Here is a 25,437-nt window from a genome sequence, read left to right on the forward strand (position 1 = left end):
GGAAACAGCTGACAAGCAATATCAGTTCACTCTCATAAGTCATAGTGGTTATAATAAGTACCATCTAACAGTGTGTTCCTACACTAAACCTATTCATGTGTGTTACCAATTTATCTGAAAATGTATAGGTATTTGATTTTTAGTAAGGACACTGTGAGCAAGTCATATCGATGTTTACAATGTTACTTAATTGACCTTTCTCACCTGTCAGACAGAGTCATATGTAAGGCACAATCCATTCTGAGGGACTCCCAGCATCCCTTGTTTGATGAATATACAGTATATTGCTTCCCTCAGAGCGCAGATACAGGCTCCCCAAGTTCAAAACAAACAGGTCAAAACTCTCCTTCATGCCAGCTGCTATCAGCTTTCTCAATAAACTATATTAATACGGTTAGCTGTGTACATATCGCTGCATGTGTTGTTTTGATGTATATTTATTGCCATGTACTCTGTGCTAAATTAATAGCCCTCTGGGGATAATAAAAAGTACTCTACAACACAATCACCTAGATTAACAGGCTAGCAAGACAGAGGATGAGCAAGAGAATATGGTTTGTATGTTACAAAGAAAGTGGAAAAATACTGCACCAATATTTCAGTAAAGCAGTATAATAGCTAATAAGATAGAGTTCATAATTTGGTGGTTTCTGTTCAACAAATGTTGTGTGTTTAAGCAGATAGTATCACAACACCAATGTTTATTAGTCTGGTTTCACTTGACAAACTTTGTCAAGTGAAACCGAGGTGAAGTCTTCATCTCATGGCCTTGGCACACAATGTCAAGTCTGGGACATCATTTCGATACACAGGGTAAGGGTCTGGGACCTTGTTTCAATACACAGGGTAAGGGTCTTGGAAAACAATGTCTCGGTCTGGGACAAGAGGATGGTTTTTGTAGTCTCTCAACCCATGTGGTCAAGATACACCACCGAGTACCAGCTCTTATCAGAGTATTTTAACCAACTAGGAGTGACAACTCAGAAGTGAAGGAAACTACATTTTTCCATATGGAAGCCAGAGGGTGTGTCCCCCCCCCCCCCCATTTGAACTGTCTTGGTCTGATCTATAGTATGGGTCTCTAGAGTCTTGACTTCATCTCTGCGAGAAACATGAAGTTTGTTTGAATCCTAACAGTCTGAGAAACATTGTCCGATTGGCAAAACAACCAATATTTACAGGCAAGCACAACAGGTAAAGTTGAGACATGGTAGCGAATGGTTGCAATCAATTGTAATTGTGCTTGCTACTCACACAACATATTTGAAAGCTCACAAGCATTAAAAAAGTTGTTTTATTACACACATATAACTATTACACATATGTATAGCCTACTGCACCAATGACAGGAAAATGCAATCATGATTAAGTATAGCCTATATCTGAACAAGATACATTACTAGAGTTTAGGTTAAAGACTAGGCCTAGTCATACAATCAGCATGAGGTAATCAATCTTTTCTCAGGTGATGTACGAGCTGGGACCTCAGTATGTATGAGGAGTTATGGAAACATACAAGATATTTGGATAAATAAGGCATGCCTTTTGAACAGTGTGGTAGGTAAGCAGCGGTAAGTGAGGCACACAAACATTTTGGTTTATTCTGGTTAAAGGTTATCAGAATAGCTGGTATTCAGCTAATTTCCTGTGGAAAGTTCTCCATTTGAAATGCCATCTAACATGAGACCTCACTTGGACAAAAACCTCAAATCTTTAGGCTTAAAGGTTAGAAATTAAACTATGTTGGCATGTTTTTTAGCTACAGTTGTGTGTGATGCTATCTATGTGTGTGTGTGTGAGTGAAACAGAGTTTACATGCCCTCACAATTATATTCCTGTGTATGCGTGTTTGTCTCTGGATGGGCTCATCTCTTCTCTTCCACCAGCATCTGGAGCCTGTCCTCTCTGTAGTGAGGGGTACTCTGGCCAGTCTCAATGGCCTCACAGTCATCTGTAAAATACACTAGGTCCTGTGGGGAGGTCAAACAGTCACACTAAGGCATACACGACATCTCCAACGGCAGAATGCAGATGCACAGCTGACTGAAATGTCGACAGATAATAAACTACAGAAGCAATTATCAGAAATGCTCCAACTCATGTGGTCATTGTCGTTATATAACGGTTGGCAAGACAGCACAAACAGACCTGGAACCAGGCTAGTTATTCCCTGCACCACATCCAGAGTAGGCTATGAAATACCTTTTTTTTTCTTAAAAAATTAATTATTCTGGCTATGAGAGACAGCATGGTTCATTCCCCTGCAGAGCTGAGCAGACATACCCGATAACAGATTCTGTTGATGATTCTGTACAGGTTGGTAACTTTCTGCTTCAACAACACAATCCCGGGTCGCTCTCTGCAGTACTGCGTAGGAAGGTTCTCCATGACATAGAGGAAGTCACGGAGCTTGGTATTGATGCACGAATTCTATAGGGAAATAATAATGGCATTGTAAATCCTATAGCTTAATGGATATTCTACGGTTTTTAATGAAAAGGTTTCACAAACAGTTTCAGTTACTGAGGTACAACAATGTTTTTATATGAATTTAAATCAATTGGCAAGATATGTTTTTAAGCTTTTGTTGGCATCCAACAACATTATGGAATGTATGCATCTTCTAGTCTACTGCAAACGTAGGTATTGCATCACCAACTCATTACAGTTGCTGCAACATAACCCAATGAGACATCAAATATGATGCAGGTTCACTGTCAAACATGTGTTAAATACTGACGTTTGAGAATCAACCTTTTGTTCACAACAGGATGATGTTGAACTATAACAACTCACTTGCACATCCAGAAACATCTTGGGAAGAATCTCAACGCATGTTTTCTGCAACATAAAAAGTTACAATTAGAAAACATTTGGATACATTAGGAAACGGTTTTATCAAATCAATAATGTAATTTGGAATAGCTCACCGTGCGATGATAATTGTGTAGTTTTCCCAAAAGGCCTATTATTTCCTTGCTCAAGCCGAGCACTCGGGAATAGCATGTCGGTGGTGCACAGTCAGCCAACCAAATAAAACTGAAGAAACACAACAAAAGTGCGAGTCTCATCTTTCAACCGTTGTTGCGTTGGTCAAAACAGGCTTATTGTGTTTAGGCAAGAGCTTTACAACACGAGTGTGCTTCGCCCAGCACCTTTGCAGATTATAGTTGGACCGAAAAAAAAGTGATGATGACGTCGAAGAAAAATATTTCACTCTTCAATGCATTTTGGAAACAAGTGTATGGAATACGATACGCCGTTTGGGTCTTTGCGTGTCAAAAAAGATACACGTCAAATAACACTATTTGATGCGCAACAAAGTGCATCATCCCATTTTGTAACAATCAAAATGTATTAATGCATATATTGTTAACCAAAAATGCTAATTGATTTTGTTCACCCACACCAGAAGCGATTAGGACATGCAGGTTGAAATATCAAAACAAACTGAACCAATTATATTAATTTGGGGACAGGTGAAAAATAATTAAACAATTATGGCAATTTAGCTAGCTAGCTTGCTGTTGCCAGCTAATTTCTCGTGTGATATAACCATTGGGTTGTTATTTCACATGAAATGTACATGGTCCTCTACTCCGACAATTCATCCACAGATGAGAAAGGAATTCGGTTTACCGTTTTATTGATCTCTCTCCTTCCTCTGGTTTCATCTTATTTTGGATTTAATATAGCTGTTGGCAACCAACTTTATAGCATTACTAAAACCTACCTAACACCATACCGGATTCGCGAAAATGTATTTTGTCCCCCAACAAACTCGATCACGACATGCAAGTTGAAATATCAAACCGAGGTAAAGACAGTTTCAAGTTGGTTATTCTACGGATATTCGCCTGTAGTTTTCCGTGTAACACGGAACCAATACCGGCACCATCGTGCATACATTTATTTTGGCATCCCACACCAAACGCGATCCCGACACGCAGGTTAAAATATCAAAACAAACTCTGAACCAATTATATTAATTTGGGGACTGTCAAGACTTCCACCGAAGATGGCCCCTCTCCTTGTTCGGGCGGTGCTCGGCGATCGTCGTCGCCTACCTGCTGCCACCGATCCATTTTTCGTTTGTGTCTGTTTGTATTGTTTACACCTGTGTCTTCTTAGTTGATTTCGGTGGGTATATTTACCTAGTCTTTGTGCGGGATTGTTTCCTGTGGGGTGCGTGTCTGCACCAGGGGGTTTCTTTTCTCACGGTAGTTGTGCCGTTTGGTATTGAGTTTAGGAGTAGAGGTTTCTCCTCTGTGTGTAGCACTTTATTCCCTGTGTGTGTGGCAACCTCGTTTGGGCGTGTTTCAGTCCCATGTTGTAGTTGAGTTGGGACTGGCAAAATAGTTTATTGACCACTGGGATTTCCTTGCTCTCCTGCTCCTGATTCCTGCACCTCCCTCGATTAGGAAGCACGTAACAGAATCCCGCACCCCCCTATGGAATCAGCAGGAGCTGACACGCTCTCCACTTCTATGGAGGAGCGCGTGCAACACCACACCGCCATTCTCCATCGTCTCGGGACCGCTATGGATCAAGTGATGGCGATGATGGAGACGGGAGAGAGGTGGCCTGCCTGCCCCTCCACCGGCCACACTCCAACCAGCACCACCACATTCTCCGGCGCTATCCGGTCCCAGCGGTATTCGGCTCGCGCTCCCGAGGGAGTACGATGGGTCGGTGCAAGGTTTTTTTTCTCCAGCTGGAGCTTTACCAGGCAACCATGCACCCGACTCCTTCGGGAGGTGAGTGCGTGAACGTCCTCGTCTCCAGACTCGGCGAGGGACCACTATCCAGAGTTCACCCGCCACTTCCGGGCCGTGTTGTTCGACCCCCCAATGTTATTCATTGATTTTCTGGCCACCATTACTGTGGTTAAATGTTCAGTATATGTATTGACCAGCAAACCCACTGCAGCCTACCTTACTAGCTCAGTCTCCATCCCTGCTTTGGACAATTAATAACATTTGGACAATTAATAACAACCCTTTTCCTTTAAGGTGGATATTAATGATAAAAGGAGAATTATCTGTCTATCCCCTATTGTGTACCGCTGTTAAATACTGTAGAAGTTTTTTTTTAAACAAGGAAAATAAGTACTTAGAACTACCAATTATTATAGATAAATATTAAAGAAAAGGGTAAACACAACACTGGACTGAACCCCCTAAGTGTCAAACTAATAAACTCAGCAAAAAAAGAAACGTCCTTTCACTGTCAACAGTGTTTATTTTCAGCAAACTTAATATGTGTAAATATTTGTATGAACATAAGATTCAACAACTGAGACCTAACTGAACAAGTTCCACAGATATGTGACTAACAGAAATTGAATAATGTGTCCCTGAACAAAGGGGGGGTAAAAATTAAAAGTAACAGTCGGTATCTGGTGTGGTCACCAGCTGCATTAAGTACTGCAGTGCATCTTCTTCTCACCAGATTTGCCAGTTCTTGCTGTGAGATGATACCCCTCTCTTCCACCAAGGCACCTGCAAGTTCCTGGACATTTCTGGGGTCAATGGCCCTAGCCCTCACCCTCCGATCCAACAGGTCCCAGATGTGCTCAATGGGATTGAGATCCGGGCCCTGCGCTGGCCATGGCAGAACACTGACATTCCTGTCTTGCAGGAAATCACACACAGAACAAGCATTATGGCTGGTAGCATTGTCATACTGGAGGGTCATGTCAGGATGAGCCTGCAGGAAGGGTACCACGTGAGGGAGGAGGATGTCTTCCCTGTAACGCACAGCGTTGAGATTGCCTGCAATGACAACAAGTTCAGTCTGATGATGCTGTGATACACCGCCCCAGATCATGACGGACCACCTCCAAATCGATCCCGCTCCAGAGTACAGGTCTCAGTGTAACGCTAATTTCTTTGACGATAAACGTGAATCCGACCATCACCCCTGGTGAGACAAAACCCCAACTCTTCAGTGATGAGCACTTTTTGCCAGTTCTGTCTGGTCAAGCGACAGTGGGTTTGTGCCCATAGGCGACGTTGTTGTCAGTGATGTCTGGTGAGGACCTGCCTTACAACAGGCCTACAAGCCCTCAGCCAGCCTCTCTCAGCCTATTGCGAAGAATTGAGCACTGATGGAGGGGTTGTGCGTTCCTGGTGTAAATCGGGCAGTTGTTGTTGCCATCCTTCACCTGTCCCGCAGTTGTGATGTTCGGATGTACTGATCCTGTGCAGGTGTTGTTACACGTGGTCTGCCACTGCGAGGACGATCAGCTGTTTTTCCTGTCTCCCTGTAGCGGTGTCTCACAATACGGACATTGCAAATTTATTGCCCTGGTCACATTTGCAGTCCTCATGCCTCCCCGCAGCATGCCTTAAGCACGTTCACACAGATGAGCAGGGACCCTGGGCATCTTTCTTTTGGTGTTTTTCAGAGACAGTAGAAAGGCCTATTTAGTGTGCTAAGTTTTCATAACTGTGACCTTAATTGCCTACCGCCTACCGTAAGCTGTTAGTGTCTTAACAACCGTTCCACAGGTGCATGTTCATAAATTGTTTAGGGTTCATTGAACAAGCATGGGAAACAGTGTTTAAACCCTTTACAATTAAGTTCTGTGAAGTTATTTGGATTTTTACTAACTATCTTTGAAAGATAGGGTCCTGAAAAAGGGACATTTCTTTTTTTGCTGAGTTTATTAATGTACAACAATATAGAAGATACATGACTAAAGGTTATGCAATATGTGTGCATATCCACTGCACGTTTCTTAGGTGTGTAATTGACATGACCAAGGAGCTATTGACATTTAAAACTATGAAAAATGTACATTACACTGTGTGATTTTACAGTACACAAATAAGAGTGTGCAATATATAAAGCTAGTCTTTGGACATTCTAAAGTTTGTTTGAGTCCAGTAGGTCACATGACCAAGGAGCTATTGAAGTTTTACATTTTGAAAAATTAATGTAAAAACGTGTGAGATGAAAATGGACAAACTAAAGGGTGTGCAATATAGAGGGGTAGTCAGTGGACATTCTGCACCTTGTACTTTGTTTACGCTCCCTAACTAATTCAACTAGGAATACAAAAAGCTGCTCACATTTCCACATGTTTATTTGCTTTGGAAAGCAAATTAATGTCCAAATCGTGATACTAAGATCTGTGCATTGTTGTGCACAATTTTTCCAACATCATGACACTTATTTGGAGTCTGTGGCTCAAGTGGTTTGAAGGCTATTGATGTTTGAAAGCGCGAATATCCAACTTGAAACTGTCTTTACCTTGTTAAATATCAAAACAAACACTGAACCAATTACATTAATTTGGGCACAGGTCGAAAAGCATTAAACATTTATGGCAATTTAGCTAGCTAGCTTGCAGTTGCTAGTTAATTTGTCCTATTTAGCTAACTAGCTAGCTGTTGCTAGCTAATTTGTCCAGGGATATAAACATTAAGTTGTTATTTCACCTGCCATGCAGAAGGTCCTCTACTCCTACAATTAATCCACTCATAAAACGGTCAACCAAACCATTTCAAGTAAGCTCTCCTTCTTCCACTCTTATTTTTCTTCTTTGGACTTTATATGGTGATTGGTAACTAACTTTCATAATAAGGTGCATTACCACAAGTGACCTCGGTTCATCTTTCAATCACCCACATGGGTATATGCTTCTAAAAACCAATGAGGAGATAGGAGAGGCAGGACATGCTCCTGACAACGCAGACGCTCGTTGGCACTCGCGAGCAGTGAGAGTACAATGATTGAATAACGCATGTATGTGTACATTTATTTTGCAACACTCGCACACGCGACGCGTCTGGTTTGGGCATGGTGTTATGCTTCGGACACACCGACAGTCATTGCATTACAATTTTGCACAATGATGCTGTCGATATGTTCGAAGAGTTACATGCTGACCACACCGCTTGTGCAGTGAGCGTTGCAAAATACATTTACACATACTTGTTATTCAATCATTGCACCCACATTGCTCGCGAGTGTCTGCGTGGCCAGGCGCTAAAATAGAAATTGGTTCTATGTGAAGCTCAACGAGCTGCAAGTCCGGCCTCTCCCATCTCCTCATTGGTTTTTAGGAGCATATACCCACCTGGGTGATTGAAAGATGAACTTAGGTCCACACTGTTCGGTTATAGTAATACTGTAAAGTTGTTTGCCAACAGCCATATAAAGTCCAAAGAAGTAAAATAAGCCTGAAGGAAGGAGGAAGAGGTGACGAGAAACAAATTTGGTTTACCGTTTTATCTGTGGATTAATTGTGGGAGTAGAAGACGTTGTGCATTTCAGGTAAAATAACAACCCAATGTTTATATTACAAGGACAAATTAGCTAGCAACAGCAAGCTAGCATGCTTTTTGACCTGTCCCCAAATTAATATAATTGGTTCAGAGTTTGCTTTGATATTTCAACCTGCGTTTTCTGATCGCTTCTGGAGTAGATGAACAAAATCAACTAGCGCGCAAAGCGCATGTGAACGCACGTGTGCATGTGGTTTGGTCAGCATGTAAGGCACTGCATCTCAGTGCTGGAGGCGTCACTACAGACCCTGGTTCGATTCCAGGCTGTATCACTGAGTCCCATAGGGCGGCGTACAATTGGCCCTGCGTTGTTAGGGTTTGGCCGGGGTAGGCGTCATTTTAAACAATAATTTGTTCTTAACTGACTTGCCTAGTTAAATAAAGGTTAAATATATATATATATATATATTTTTAAATGTATTGATAGTTATTACACATTGGTTGAAATGTGTTAAAAATATATATTTTGGAACTGGCCAAAAACAGAGCTATAAGATGACTGCACTGTTGCAGATGTTTAACATACAATTGACAAGAACACTAAAATAATGTTTTTGATAAAAATGTAATTAATTTATCATAATGTAATTCATGAAATGTGTTAAAATATTGATAATAGTGAATAAATATGTATTTAACAAGACGTGCAAATCATTTGTTCTAATAACTACCTGCCTAAAGACAAAGCCTGCAACTATCTGACTATTTTATATTACTTGCTGACTATTTCAACAAAATTATTATAAATAATTCTGTTCATTTTTATCATACCATCAGTGAGTAACACACTGGTGCGACATTTAAGACCACATAGCAGAATCTAACAGGGTCCCCCCTACCCTGGTCCCAGATCTGTTTATGCTGTTTTGGCCATTGTCATCTGTAATGACTTATTTGTTTCTTGTCACACCAAACAGATCTGGGACCAGACTTGGTACTACAGTATAGGACCAGTAGGAATCTTCTGTACCCAGAATTGATCCTATGACCAATTTTTAGACGACCAACCCGGACCAACAAACTCAGGGTTGGTCGTCTAAAACCCCCAACAGATTAAGGAAGTTCCTCTTCTTCCTCTTCCTGTTGGTGGCTCCCGTGGTGTTCTGGGGTTCCAGCGGGGTGCGGAACACAAACACCCTTTCCCCCGTATTGGGGATGTCCAGTACTACTGCATCGTTCCCCAGGCCAGAGGTGGAGGGTTCTGCTGCAGTAGTAGAGTCAAACACAGTTTCACTGTCCACCTCTACTCCTCCTCCCACTGAAATCGGAACAAAGTCTTGGAGCTGTTCCGAGGTTGTGGTTTGGCTCATTCCAGTCGCGACTGGTTTGGGAGTGGGTTGTTGTGGAGTGGGTCGAAGAACTCCCTCCCTCCCCTTTTCCTGGACCAACACTTGAATGTCGTCCCTGGGAGCCTCAGGTCTGGGTTTGAGGAACAGCCTCTCTAGCAGGCTCTGCCTCTTCTCTTGAAACCTGGAAAATGAAGATCATGACATTTCCTTAGGAATTCTGAAGCACCTACAGTGCATTCGGAAAGGATTCAGACCCCTTCACTTTTTTCCACAATTTGTAACGTTACAGCCTTATTCTAAAATGGATTAAATAACCATTTTTACTCATCAACCTACACACAATAACCCATAATTACAAAACTAAAACAGGTTTTTAGAAATGTTTGCAAATTTAAAAAAAATAAAAAACAGATACCTATTTACATAACTATTCAGACCCTTTGCTATGAGACTTCGAAATTGAGCTCAGGTGCATTCTGTTTCCATTGACCATCATTGAGATGTTTCTACAACTACAACTTGGAGTCCACCTGTGGTAAATTCAATTGATTGGACATGATTTGGAAAGGTCCCACAGTTGGCAGTGCATGTCAGAGCAAAAACCAAGCCATGAGGTCAAAGGAATTGACCGTAGAGCTCTGAGACAGGATTATGTCGAGGCACAGATCTGGAGAAGGGTAACAAAACATTTCTGCAGCATTGAAGGTCCCCAAGAACACAGTGGCCTCCATCATTCTTAAATGGAAGAAGTTTGGAACCACCAAGACCCTTGGTGGTTGGAGAAGGGCCTTGTTGGAGAAGGGCCTTGTTCAGTGAGGTGACCAAGAACCCGATGGTCACTGACAGAGCTCCAGAGTCCTTCTGTGGAGATGGGAGAACCTTCCAGAAAGACAACCATCTCTGCAGCACTCCACCAATCACGCCTTTATGGTAGAGTGGCCAGATGGAAGCCACTCCTCAGTAAAAGGCACATGACAGCTCGCCAGGAGTTTGCCAAAAGGCACCTAAAGGACTTTCAGACCAGGAGTGGCTTCAGGACAAGTCTCTGAATGTCCTTGAGTGGCCCAGCCAGAGCCTGGACTTTAACCCGATTGAACATCTCCGGAGAGACCTGAAAATAGCTGTGCAGCGATGTACCCCATCCAAACTGAAAGAACTTGAGAGGATCTGCAGAGAAAAATGGGAGAAACTCCCCAAATACAGGTGTGCCAAGCTTGTAGTGTCATAACCAAGAAGACTCAAGGCTGTAATTGCTGCCAAAGGTATTTCAACAAAGTACTGAGTAAAGTGTCTGAACACTTATGTAAATGTAATATTTTGCAAGAATAAAAAAAAAACTGTTTTGATTTGTCATTATGAGGTATTGTGTGTAGATTGATGAGGAAAACCCCCAATTTATTCAATTTTAGAATGAGGAAGTAACGTCACAAAATGTGGAAAAAGGGGTCTGGATACTTTCTGAATGTACTGTAATTAGCACACATACCCATATGTTCAATTCAATTAGGGTTCACAAAGGCTTTTGTTATTTTGGGACCAAAATGGATGTACCACTCAATGTCGCTATGCTTTATCATTATTGAGGTATTAACCTTTTTAAATTCACACAGACCCACCTGTCCTCGTTAGCATTGTATTGATACGTTTAAGAGGGAGATAGAGAGAGAAACACAGCTGCATGTGAGCTCCTGCTTTTTTCAGCATGTTTTTACAAAACAGATAGATAAACTTGGATTTTTTGGCAGGGACATATACATGATGCTAGCACAACCTTCACTCCAGATCAAACTCCCAACCTACAATTTGATTTTGGACAAAATTACCTGGAAGGTTTCCTACTACCAAGGATTCCTTTTTCCAAGCTATACAGTGGGTGCTCTGGCAAACAAACAGCAGAGACCTGAGGACACCATCCAACCTGGAAATGAGTGAGTAATGTTTGGTCTGATGTTTTATTTAAAGCCAAGAAAAAATAAAAGAAATACATTACAATGATATATTTTACTTTATGGGGACTGAATGCTAAGTTAAAGCTGCAAAGCTTGCTAGGACAGAACAGATACAACTTCAATTAGCAATGAGGTGTGAAGTAAGAGGTGTCAAAGCCTTTGAGCCCAACAATTGCAGGAGTCAAGGCCTTTGAAGCCACCTTCCGCTGTTCAGAGACCATCCACTGTTTTTTTCTACAAGAAATCTGCCTCCAGAAAAAAGCTTCTCCCAAGTTGGTGTGACACCTACTCTCGTTGCCTGCTGCACTGCTGCTTGGATTCCACCTGGCGAGCTGTTCACCGTCTGCCCTGGCCTGTCTCCCCCTGTCTGGTACAGGTACCCTCGCCACACTCCACCCTCTCTCCCGAGCTTTCGCTTACCTCCAGTACACACGCACTGTTGAGGCGAGTGACTCTGAATTACAATGGCTAGCACAAAGTCGTTATATTTTTTTCTTGTAACCTATGCTATTTGCCTCTTGACTCCTGCATGCTTTGTTGACTATGAACTTTCTTGTTCACCCAACCGTGGGACAGACTGTTTGTTCTCACTTGGGCCTCTGACTCTCTATTGACTACACAGACTCTTGGCCTCCCATCCTATTCTAACCACCTCTCGGCAGCTTTGTTTTCATGTTACCTGATGAAATTGCTGTACAATATGATCTTGTTGCCATCTAATGCACATTCAAATGTCATAAATCAACACCGCAGAGCTCTCCCTGTCATATGCAGTGCCATGATTGTACTACTGCTGCTGATATCTTGAAATGTGCATGTACACTCTGGCCCATCTACTGTTGCTAGCCCCAATTCTGACTTGTGCTCTGATATCTGCTTCACTGATTTCTGCTCTCGTAAAAGCCTGGGTTTTCTGCACGTTAACACTAGAAGCGTATTACCTAAAATGGATCAATTGAAAGTGTGAGTTAACAGCTCGAATCCAGATGTGTTGGTCATTACTGAGACATGGTTAAGGAAGAGTGTTTTGAATACTGATGTTAACCTTTCTGGTTATAACCTTTTTCGGCATAACAGATCTTCCAAAGGGGGTGTAGTGGCAATCTTTACCAAGGATCACTTTCAGTGCTCGGTTGTCTCCACCAAGTCTGTCCCTAAACAATTTGATTTGCTGGTTTTTGTTGACTGTTGTTAGGTGTTACTGTCCTTCATCAGCACTGGCCTGTACCCTACCTGCCCTAAGCTCTCTTCTGGCCCCTTACACTAAGTCTGAAATTGTCCTGCTAGGTGACCTAAACTGGGACATGCTTAAACTTCTTATGGCTTGGGGGCAGTATTGAGTAGCTTGGATGAATAAGGTGCCCAGAGTAAACTACCTGCTACACAGTCCCAGAAGCTAGGATATGCATATTATTAGTAGATTTGGATGGAAAACACTCTGAAGTTTCTCAAACTGTTTGGATTATGTCTGTGAGTATAACATAACTCATATGGCAGGCAAAAACCTGAGAAAAATGAAACCGGGAAGTGGGAAATCTGAGGTTTGTAGTTTTTCAACTCTTTGCCTATCCAAGATACAGTGTAAATTTGGTCCGATTGCACTTCCTAAGGCTTCCACTAGATGCCAACAGTCTTTCGAACCTTGTTTGAGGCTTCTACTGTGAAGGAGGAGAGAATGAGAGCTGATTGAGTAAGAGGTCTGCCAGAAGGCCATGAGCTCATTCAGGCGCGCTCCTGTGAGAGGTAGCTGCGTTCCATTGCATTTCTAAAGACAAAGTAATTCTCCGGTTGAAACATTATTGAAGTTTATGTTAAACACATCCTAAAGATTGATTCTATACATCGTTCGACATGTTTCAACGAATTGTAATGGATTTTTTAAACTTTTCATCTGGCCTGCGCGTCGGGAATTTGGATTTGTGAATTAAAGGCGCAAACAAAAGGGAGGTATTTGGACATAAACAATGGACTTTATCGAACAAAACAAACATTTATTGTGGAACTGGGATTCCTGGGAGTGCATTCTGATGAAGATCATCAAAGGTAAGTGAATATTTATAATGCTATTTCTGACTTCTGTTGACTCCACAACATGGCGGATATCTGTATGGCTTGTTTTGGTCTCTGAGCGCTGTACTCAGATTATACCATGGTGTGCTTTTTCGGTAAAGCTTTTTTGAAATCTGACACAGCGGTTGCATTAAGGAGAAGTTTATCTAAAGATCCATGCATAACACTTGTATCTTTTATCAATATTTACTATGAGTATTTCTGTAAATTGATGCGGCTCTCTGTAACATTTTTAACATGAAGTCCTATGAGTGTCATCTGATGAAGATCATCAAACGTTAGTGATTAATTTGATCTATATTTCTGCTTTTTGTGACTCCTCTCTTTGGCTGGAGAAATGGCTGTGTTTTTCTGTGACTAGGTACTGACCTAACGTAATCAAATGGTGTGCTTTCGTCATTAAGCCTTTTTGAAATCGGACACTGTGGTGGGATTAACAACAAGTGTATCTTTAAAATGGTGTAAAATACTTCTATGTTTGAGGAATTTTAATTATGAGATTTCTGTTTGAATTTGGCGCCCTGCACTTTCACTGGCTGTTGTCATATTGATCCCGTTAACGGGATCTCAGCCGTAAGAAGTTAAACCACCTGACCAAGTCTTAAAACAATGGAACTCCCTAACTATTTCTCAGATTATTACCAACCAAGGTATGACTACAAACACCCAGAAAAGGCTACTCTCCTCGATGTTAACCTCACAAATAATACTGATAGTTATCAGTCTGGTGTTTCCTATAATGGTGTTTCCTATAATACCCATCTCTCTATGGGTCTAACCCCAAGGAGTTCTGGAAAACGGTTAAAGACCTGGAGAATGAACCCTCTTCCTCACAGCTGCCCATGTCCCTTAATGTTGATGATGTGGTTGTTACTGACAAGGAGCACATGGCTGAGCACTTTAATCACCACTTCATTGAGTCAAGATTCCTATTTGTCTCAGCCATGTCTCCTTGCCTGTCCAACATCTCATCTCCCTTCCCTTCTAATGCGAATAGCCCCGATGCCCCTCCCTCTTTTTCCCCTGACCAGCTACAAAGTTTCTCCCCCAAAAAACATCTGGGTCAGATGGTTTAGACCCTTTCATCTTTAAGGTTGCTGCCCCTATCATCGGGATAGCCTATCTCTGACCTTTTAAACTTGTCGCTCCTCTCTGGGAAGGCAGCCACAATGCATCCTTTATTTAAAGGGGAGATCAAGCGGATCCTAACTGTATAGGTCAATTTCTATTTTGCCCTGTTTATCAAAAGTGCTGGAAAACCTTGAATGATCAACTGACTGGCTTTCTTGATGTCTATAGTATCCTCTCTGGTATGCAATCTGGTTTCCGCTTAGGTTATGGATGTGTCACTGCAACCTTAAAGGTCCTCAATGATGTCACCGTTGCCCTTGATTCTAAGCAATATTGTGCTGCTATTTTTATTGACTTGGCCAAAGCTTTTGATACGGTAGACCATTCCATTCTTGTGGGCCGGCTAAGGAGTATTGGTGTCTCTGAGGAGTCTTTGGGCTGGTTTGCTAACTACCTCTCTCAAAGAGTGCAATGTATAAAGACAGAACATCTGCTGTATCAGCCACTGCCTGTCACCAAGGGAGTACCCCAAGGCTCGATCCTAGGCCCCAAGCTCTTTTCAATTTACATCAACAACATAGCTCAGGCAGTAGTACGCTCTCTTATCCATTTATATGCAGATGATACAGTCTTATACTCAGCTGGACCCTCCCTGGATTTTGTGTTAAATGCTCTACAACAAAGCTTTCTTCGTGTACAACAAGCTTTCTCTGCCCTTAACCTTGTTCTAAACACCTCCAAAACAAAGGTCATGTGATTTGGTAAGAAGAATGCCTCTTTCCCCACAGGTGTGATTACTACCGCTGAGGTTTTAGAGCTTGAGGTAGTCACCTCATACAAGTACTAGATAGTACACTGTCCTTCTCTTAGCACATATCGAAGCTGCATGCTAAAGTTAAATCGATACTATCGTAATCTCAACTCTTTCACCCAGCTGCCAAACTAACCCTGATTTAGATGACCATCCTACCCATGCTAGACTACGGAGACGTTATTTATAGATTGGCAGGTAAGGGTGCTCTTGAGCGGCTAGATGTTCTTTACCATTCGGCCAACAGATTTGCCACCAATGCTCCTTATAGGACACATTACTGCACTCTATACTCCTCTTTAAGCAGGTCATCTCTGTATACCCTTTCGCAAGACCCAATGGTTGATGCTTATTCATAAAACCTTCTTAGGCCTCACTCCTCCCTACCTATCAGCCCTCATCCTCCACCTGTTCTACCAGTCACATTATGTTAAAGGTCCCCAAAGCACACACATCCCTGGGTCGCTCATCTTTTCAGTTTGCTGCAGCTAGTGACTGGAAAGAGCTGAAAAAAACACTCAAACAATTTGATCTCAATCTCTTCATTCAAAGACACAATCATGGACACTCTTACTGACAGTTGTGGCTGCTTTGTGTGATGTATTGCTGTCTCTACCTTCTTGCCCTTTGTGCTGTTGTCTGCGCCCAATAATGTTTGTACCATATTTTGTGCTGCTACCATGTTGTGTTAGTACCATATTGTTGTCATGTTGTGTTGCTACCCTGCTGTGTTTTTGTCTTAAGTCTCTCTTTATATAGTGTTGTGGTGTCTCTTTTGTCGTGATGTGTGCTTTGTCCTATATCTTACTTTTTTTTTTATCCCAGCTCCCGTCCCCACAGGAGGCCTTTTCCCTTTTGGTAGGCCGTCATTGTAAATAAGACTTTGTTCTCAACTGACATGCCTAGTTAAATAAAGGTTAAATAAAAAATCTAAATGGTCAATATTCTGAGAATTTAATTGGGGCCTTAGATAAAGTGTATCCACATTGGAAATAAAAGCTCCAGAAGAAAGTTGAGGGTCTTTGTCTTCCACTCACTGGTTTCGGTCCTGGTCCGTTGCGTGGGCTGAGAAATTCCTCTCCACCATATCCTCCCTTAGTCTGACAAGCAGAGATTTACCTGCTCCCCCTGGCCACCTGAGAAAACAGCCCAGAATGGAGAAGGAAATGAACTCTCTAGTTATATCAAGAATACATCTACAATGCATCACATTTCCCTTGATGTGTTTTGATTTTTTTTATTGTACATGGTCCCTGTCAAATACAAGTAATAAAAATACATTTAATTATATAAATGATTCACTTGATGGCCAGGGTAACTAAGCAGATGTAGATGGACATTATGCTACTTAAGTTAACATTCTCATGAACTGCCCTGAATAGACAGGCCAAGTCCCAGGCCAGGCGTCCTCAAACAAAGAGCATTATTCACATGAACAACAGAGTCCAAACAGAATGTTGGCCAGGCCAGACAGGACGTTGACAGAAGTGTTCCATGCTCCTAGCCAATGTATCATAGGCAGATGGGAACATATGATGCACAGAAGTAGTATTCTTTCCTCCTCAGTGAGATCCCATTGATTGGTCTCACTACTCTGACAGTGCTGTAAAATTGGGGGAATTACCAAACTTTTGCAGGTAGGTCTTTTCGCTGGTTCAGTCAAACGTTCTCATGTGTACAGAAATGCCAGCACCCCCCTGTATGATCAATAAAGTCTTAGCTTGCTACTAGATTCCTAAATGAATGTTGTTATGTTTGTGGCAGGCTATTTGTTTGACAGGTAGCTAGTTACAATGGCAAAAAGGGGCCATATTCAATTTCCGTTGATAGGAGCCAAAATACATGATTCAACTGACATGATGAATGTGTCTTATAAGCCTTTAAGATGTGAAACAAACTGCATTCAGCGTTTACTGACAAGAAACACATTGTGCTGGTGTGATTCACTGACAGACACAAGCCTAAACATATGTTGCATGGCACAAACTGCTCCAAGAGTTCTATTCTCTATTGCAGTGGTTCCCAAACTTGTTATTGTCCCGTACCCCTTCAAACATTCAACCTCCAGCTGTGTACCTCCTCTAGCACCAGGGTCAGCGCACTCTCAAATGTTGCTTTTTCCATCATTGTAAGCCTGCCACACTCACACACTATACGATACATTTATTAAACATAAGAATGTGTGAGTTTTGTCACAGTGACAGGGAACAAATAATATTATAATAATCAACAATTTTGCTCTTTATTTAGCCATCTTACATATATAACCTTATTTGTTAATCAACAATTGTGAATAACTCACCACAGGTTAATGAGAAGGGTGTGCTTGACAGGATGCACATAACTCTGGGTTGGGTTGTATTGGAAAGAGTCTCAGTCTTCATAATTTTCCACACAGCGTGTGCCTGTATTTAGTTTTCATGCTAGTGAGGGCCGAGAATCCACCCTCACATAGGTACGTGGTTGCAAACGGCATCAGTATCTTTTTTTCTTTTTGGGGAATTTTACCCCTTTTTCTCCCCAATTTCGTGGTATCCAATTGTTTTAGTAGCTACTATCTTGTCTCATCGCTACAACTCCCGTACGGGCTCGGGAGAGACGAAGGTTGAAAGTCATGCATCCTCCGATACACAACCCAACCAAGCCGCACTGCTTCTTAACACAGCGTGAAGCCAGCCGCACCAATGTGTCGGAGGAAACACCGTGCACCTGGCAACCTTGGTTAGCGTGCACTGCGCCCGGCCTGCCACAGGAGTCGCTGGTGCGCGATGAGACAAGGATATCCCTACCGGCCAAGCCCTCCCTAACCCGGACGACGCTAGGCCAATTGTGCGTCGCCCCACGGACCTCCCGGTCGCGGCCGGTTACGACAGAGCCTGGGCACAAACCCAGGGTCTCTGGTGGCACAGCTGGCGCTGCAGTACAGCGCCCTTAATTAACCACTGCGCCACCCGGGAGGCCTGGGCATCAGTATCTTAACAGCGCGATTTGCCAAGGTAAGAAACTCTGAGCGCAGCCCTATCCAGAAATCTGGCAGCGGCTTCTGATTAAATTACATTTTCACAGAACCGCTTGTTGCCATTTTGATGTAGCTCTCTTGTTCAGATATCGGTAAGTGGACTGGAGACAGGGCATGAAAGGATAACGAATCGAGTTGTTTGTGTCATCCGTTTCGGGAAAGTATCTGCGTAGTTGCGCACCCAGCTAAAACAGGTGCTTCGCTATATCACATTTGACATCATCCGTAAGCTTGAGTTCATTTGCACACAAAAAATCATACAATGATGGAAAGACCTGTGTGTTTTCCTTTTTAATGCAGACAGAAAAGAGCATTAACTTCTTAATCATAGCCTCAATTTTGTTCCACACATTGAATATAGTTGCGAAGAGTCCCTGTAATCCTAGATTCAGATCATTCAGGAGAGAAAAAAACATCACCCTGATAGGCCAGTTGTGTGAGAAACTCATCATCATGCAAGTGGTCAGACAAGTGAAAATTATGGTCAGTAAAGAAAACTTTAAGCTCGTCTCTCAATTTTAAAAAACGTGTCAATACTTTGCCCCTTGATTACCAGCGCACTTCTGTATGTTGTAAAAGCATTAAAAGGTCGCTGCCCATATCAGTGAATAATGCATAAAATACACCAGAGTTCAGGGGCCTTCAGGGGCCTTGCTTTTCACTCTAGTGTCCAAAACGTCTTTCAAGCTGTCAGTCATTCCCTTGGCAGCAAGAGCCTCTCGGTCGATGCTGCAGTGTACCCAAGTGGCGTCGGGAGCAACTGCTCGCATGCGCATTACCACTCCACTATGTCTCCCAGTCATGGTTTTTGCACCATCAGTACAGATATCAACACATCTTGACCACCAAAGTCCATTTATCACAAAGCTGTCCAGTACTTTAAAATATCCTCTCCTGTTGTCCTGTTGTCCTGGTTTCCAGTGGTTTGCAGAAGAGGACATCTTCCTTAATTGACCCCCATAAATGTAATGGACATATAGCAGGAACTGGGACAGGCCCGCCACGTCTGTTTACTCATCCAGCTGTAATGCATATAATTCACTGCCTTGTATGTGAAGCAGTAATTGCTTCAATACATCTCCTGCCATGTCACTGATGCATCTTGAAACAGTGTTGTTTGATGAAGTCATTGTCTGTATAATTTTTTGGGCCTTTTCCTCCAGCATTGTCCCAGCCTCCAGTATTTATGCTGCAAAAGATTATGTGTCAGGGGGCTAGGGTCAGTCTCTTATATCTTGAGTATTTCTGTCTTATCCAGTGTCCTGTGTGAATTTAAGCATGCTCTCTATTTCTTCTCTCAGAGGACCTGAGCCCTAAGACCATGCCTCAGGACTACCTGGCCTGATGACTCCTTGCTGTCCCCAGTCCACCTGGTCGTGCTGCTGCTCCAGTTTCAACTGTTCTTCCTGCGGCTATGGAACCCTGACCTGTTCACCAGACGTGCTACCTTGTCCCAGACCTGCTGTTTTCAACTCCCTAGACAGATACTCTGAATGATCGGCTATGAAAATCCAACTCACATTTACTCCTGAGGTGCTGCCCTGTTGCAACCTCTACAACCACTGTGATTTTTATTATTTGACCCTTCTGGTCATCTATGAACGTTTGAACATCTTGGCCATGTTCTGTTATAATCTCCACCCAGCATAGCCAGAAGAGGACTGGCCACCCCTCGTAGCCTGATTCCTCTAGGTTTCTTCCTAGGTTCCGGCCTGTCTAGGGAGTTTTTCCTAGCCACCGTGCTTCTACACCTGCATTGCTTGCTGTTTGGGGTTTTAGGCTGGGTTCCTGTACAGCACTTTGTGACATCAGCTGATGTAAGAAGGGCTTTATATATACACATTTGATTGATTGAAGAGATGCCATGAAATGAGAAGCACAACTAGTTTCCGTTTCACAGTATTTCCCCGAGCCCGAAACAACATTCAGACACACACACACACACACACACACACACACACACACACACACACACACACACACACACACACACACACACACACACACACACACACACCACACACACACACACACAACATTTCTAAAAACTATATCTACAACCTGAACATGTACTATATAAATGCTTTCTCTGTTGCCTGTTTTAAAGTGTTTCCGTCTGTTTGTTCCTACTGAACGTAAACCAGATATAGGCTCTGGCTCACTAGCTTATCTGGTAGGTGAAGCAGTCATGCAGGAGACTCCTGGCCACAGTCTTCTCCAGCTCGCCCATCCTGGTGGCTTCCTCGTGTACCTCGGAGAAGATTTTGTGCAGCTCTACTCTCCTCCACTCGACAATGGGCCTCTGGACCTTGGCAGCTTCCTCCTCGTGTCTCGCCAGCAGGGTGCGCTGGAGCTTCTCCAGGAGGGCACTGCATTGGAGGAGCTCCTGGAGAATCAACCAGACCTGAGTCAAAGAAAAGTGTGAAATACTTTATTTAGCCTGTCTAAATATAAATATATATTGTTTGTGCCATGGAGAGCTATTCAGTGTGCAGGCTTTTGCTCCAGTCCACACCTGCTTCAAATAATCACCTAACCATTGTCTTCAGCATTATTAGCTGAATCAGGGGGGGTTAGCACAATGCTGGTGCAAAAGCCTGCACACCCACACTTTCCAGGAACAGTGTTAGCCAAGCCAGCCCTGGACTAGGGGGTGGGTTCTCCATCTGTGCCCGTAGGAGCCATTTCTGGCATGTTTAACCAATTTCTTGTCCACAAGTCACATTGATCTCTACCTGAGCCAGTGATTTTTGGATTGGCGATATCCCCTACAGACAGTACCTGTTGGCCGGCGTGCTGAAACAGCACCTCTGCCCGGGTTTCTCCTGGGCCTTTCTGCAGTGCTCCGCCGCCATCTGCTCCATGGTCTCCAGGTTACACTGGGCTGCCATGCACCACGTGCGCCTCCTTCAGCTTGCCCTCCATGCCCATCAGCTGGCTGTGAAGCACGCTCAGGAGGCGCTGCTCAGCCTGCTGGGACATGTGATTCTGGGAGCGCAGCGTGACCAGCAGGGTGGGGATCACATCCTTGTACATCTGAACATGGCTGCTCTCCAGACTGGAGGTAGCCCCCAGCAGGCTGTACCTTAACTTCCAAGCATCCTGACATAATGATGCTGACTAAATTGCAACTACTTCAGTCTAGTCAGAATATAAATATATCATATAAGCCTAGAGTATAAGACACAATTGTAATGAAGACGAGGGGAGACAGAGTGCTGGTTTCAAGCGCAGGGCGCAGCAGGTGTTTATTACAAAGGAACACAGGAGGAGGCAGGTAGCTGGGTCCAGGGGCAGTTAGGTCATACACACTGGTCCAAAAGGACAACAGTACAGGCAGGGAAAAGGCTAGTAACGTAGTCTGGGGGAAATCCGTCAATGGGTAGATAACAGGAAATCCGATAGGCTAAAGTACAAGCAGGCAAAAGGCGTCGTTAGTGAGGCAGGCAAAAACTATCATACACGGGAGGAGTAAATCACAGGAAAAAACAGAGCTACGAAAGAAGTCAGCAAAGTGGACACCGTGATTGGGGTGACTCTGAAAGTAGGTCATATGAGATATTTACATAATATTCAATATAGAGAAGGAAATTAGTATCAGGGTCATGGCCAAACCTGTGACCTGATAACTGTAATAAAACATCTGTAAGGTGAGGCAGGCTACTGTATTAAAAAGTCCATACTAAGTTACCTTGTCCATGGAGTTCACCCTTAGTGTTAAATTAGCCACCGCTGGACCAAACATACTGACGCCATTCTGTGGAGCGAGAACAGTTAAAGTTACCCTGAAATAATGCCTATCAGAGGAGGCTGGTGGGTGGAGCTATAGGAGAATGAGTTCATTGTAAAGACTGGAATGGAATTAATGGAATGGTATCAAACACACGGAATCCACGTTTGACCCTGTTCCATTAATTCCATTCCATTGATGAGGGCAGTATATGTCACAACATAATGAGACCCAGCGGTAGAAACACAACCAAACCAATGTAAAAATCCATATCGTAATCATTCTCACAATGGTCATGTTTGATAGTTCAAGTGGAGCCTGAGGTCCTGTTCAGTGGGACACACTAGCAGAACCTTTTGAAACAGAAAACAAAAGTGAACCTAATCTGTTATTAGACAGGTTCAGGTGGTATCTAACCATTCATAATCTGTTATTAGACAGGTTCAGGTGGTATCTAACCATTCATAATCTGTTATTAGACAGGTTCAGGTGGTATCTAACCATTCATAATCTGTTATTAGACAGGTTCAGGTGGTACCTAACCATTCATAATCTGTTATTAGACAGGTTCAGGTGGTATCTAACCATTCATAATCTGTTATTAGACAGGTTCAGGTGGTATCTAACCATTCATAATCTGTTATTAGACAGGTTCAGGTGGTACCTAACCATTCATAATCTGTTATTAGACAGGTTCAGGTGGTATCTAACCATTCATAATCTGTTATTAGACAGGTTCAGGTGGTATCTAACCATTCATAATCTGTTATTAGACAGGTTCAGGTGGTACCTAACCATTCATAATCTGTTATTAGACAGGTTCAGGTGGTATCTAACCATTCATAATCTGTTATTAGACAGGTTCAGGTGGTATCTAACCATTCATAATCTGTTATTAGACAGGTTCAGGTGGCATCTAACCATTCATAATCTGTTATTAGACAGGTTCAGGTGGTACCTAACCATTCATAATCTGTTATTAGACAGGTTCAGGTGGTACCTAACCATTCATAATCTGTTATTAGACAGGTTCAGGTGGTACCTAACCATTCATAATCTGTTATTAGACAGGTTCAGGTGGTACCTAACCATTCATAATCTGTTATTAGACAGGTTCAGGTGGTATCTAACCATTCATAATCTGTTATTAGACAGGTTCAGGTGGTACCTAACCATTCATAATCTGTTATTAGACAGGTTCAGGTGGTACCTAACCATTCATAATCTGTTATTAGACAGGTTCAGGTGGTATCTAACCATTCATAATCTGTTATTAGACAGGTTCAGGTGGTACCTAACCATTCATAATCTGTTATTAGACAGGTTCAGGTGGTACCTAACCATTCATAATCTGTTATTAGACAGGTTCAGGTGGTACCTAACCATTCATAATCTGTTATTAGACAGGTTCAGGTGGTACCTAACCATTCATAATCCGTTATTAGACAGGTTCAGGTGGTACCTAACCATTCATAATCTGTTATTAGACAGGTTCAGGTGGTACCTAACCATTCATAATCTGTTATTATACAGGTTCAGGTGGTACCTAACCATTCATAATCTGTTATTAGACAGGTTCAGGTGGTACCTAACCATTCATAATCTGTTATTAGACAGGTTCAGGTGGTACCTAACCATTCATAATCTGTTATTAGACAGGTTCAGGTGGTATCTAACCATTCATAATCTGTTATTAGACAGGTTCAGGTGGTACCTAACCATTCATAATCTGTTATTAGACAGGTTCAGGTGGTACCTAACCATTCATAATCTGTTATTAGACAGGTTCAGGTGGTATCTAACCATTCATAATCTGTTATTAGACAGGTTCAGGTGGTACCTAACCATTCATAATCTGTTATTAGACAGGTTCAGGTGGTACCTAACCATTCATAATCTGTTATTAGACAGGTTCAGGTGGTACCTAACCATTCATAATCTGTTATTAGACAGGTTCAGGTGGTACCTAACCATTCATAATCCGTTATTAGACAGGTTCAGGTGGTACCTAACCATTCATAATCTGTTATTAGACAGGTTCAGGTGGTACCTAACCATTCATAATCTGTTATTAGACAGGTTCAGGTGGTACCTAACCATTCATAATCTGTTATTAAGACAGGTTCAGGTAGTACCGACCATTCAATCAAATGTATAATAAAAATGTACTCTTCTTGCGTTTTATGGCTACCTAACACGACCTGTGTGACAGACAGACTGAGGAGAGACAGATTTCTCATGACTTACAGTACCAGTTAAAAGTTTGGACACCTACTCATTCTAGTGTTTCTTTATTTTTACTATTTTATACATTGTAGAATAATATTGAAGACATCAAAACTATGAAATAACACATGGAATCATGTAGAAGCTAAAATAAAGCGTTAAACAAATCTAAATATATTTGATATTTGAGATTCTTCCAAGTAGCCACCCTTTGCCTTGATGACAGCTTTGCACACTCTTGGCATTCTCTCAACCAGCTAGAGTTAGTTACCTGGAATGCATTTCAATTAACATGCGTGTCTGGTTAAAAGATCATTTGTGGAATTTCTTTCCTTCTTAATGCATTTGAGACAATCAGTTGTGTTGTGACAAGGTACGGGTGGTAGACAGAAGATAGTCCTATTTGGCAAAAGACCAAGTCCATATTATGGCAGGAACAGCTCAAATAAGTAGAGAGAAATGACAGTCCATCATTACTTTAAGACATGAAAGTCAGTTAATCTGGAAAATGTCAAGAAATTTTAAAGTTTCTTCAAGTGCAATTGCAAAAACCATCAAGAAAACTGGCTTTCATGAGGACCGCAACAGGAAAGTAATACCCAGACCTACCTCTGCTGCAGACGATAAGTTCATTAGAGTTAACTGCACCTCAGATTGCAGCCCAAATACATTCTTCACAGAGTTCAAGTAACAGACACATCTCAACATTAACTGTTCAGAGGACACTTCGTGAATCAGGCCTTCACGGTTGAATTGTTGCAAAGAAACCAACACTACTAAAGGACACCAATAAGAAGGAGAGACTTGCTTGGGCCAAGAAACACAAGCAATTGACATTAGACCGGTGGAAATCTGTCCTTTGGTCTCATGAGTCCAAATAAGACATTTTTGGTTCCAACCGCTGTGTGTATGTGAGACGCAGAGTAAGTGAACGGATGATCTCTGCATGTGTGGTTCCCACCGTGAAGCATGGAGGAG

The 25,437-nt window shown here is 42.4% G+C and overlaps 2 protein-coding genes across 2 annotated transcripts; both read right to left on the reverse strand.

The window, feature by feature from the left end:
• Nucleotides 1-1,278: 1,278 nt before the first annotated feature.
• LOC110528474 (cytokine-like protein 1) lies at nucleotides 1,279-6,045 on the reverse strand. The gene is made up of 4 exons (XM_090241841.1): nucleotides 2,931-6,045; nucleotides 2,797-2,841; nucleotides 2,284-2,430; nucleotides 1,279-1,970 (listed from the first exon to the last, which is right to left on the reverse strand). The coding sequence occupies exons 1-4, from the start codon at nucleotides 3,069-3,071 to the stop codon at nucleotides 1,866-1,868; spliced, it is 438 nt and encodes a 145-aa protein (XP_090097967.1). The 5' UTR covers nucleotides 3,072-6,045; the 3' UTR covers nucleotides 1,279-1,865.
• A 2,795-nt stretch (nucleotides 6,046-8,840) lies between these two features.
• LOC149982652 (uncharacterized) lies at nucleotides 8,841-21,002 on the reverse strand. The gene is made up of 3 exons (XM_090241839.1): nucleotides 20,666-21,002; nucleotides 16,522-16,620; nucleotides 8,841-9,764 (listed from the first exon to the last, which is right to left on the reverse strand). Exons 2-3 carry the CDS (start codon nucleotides 16,569-16,571, stop codon nucleotides 9,317-9,319), a joined length of 498 nt encoding a protein of 165 aa, XP_090097965.1. The 5' UTR covers nucleotides 16,572-16,620; nucleotides 20,666-21,002; the 3' UTR covers nucleotides 8,841-9,316.
• Nucleotides 21,003-25,437: the final 4,435 nt, after the last annotated feature.

This window comes from Oncorhynchus mykiss, chromosome 7 (genome assembly GCF_057628025.1).
Source record: "Oncorhynchus mykiss isolate SJ-2025 chromosome 7, ASM5762802v1, whole genome shotgun sequence".
NCBI lineage: Eukaryota > Metazoa > Chordata > Actinopteri > Salmoniformes > Salmonidae > Oncorhynchus > Oncorhynchus mykiss.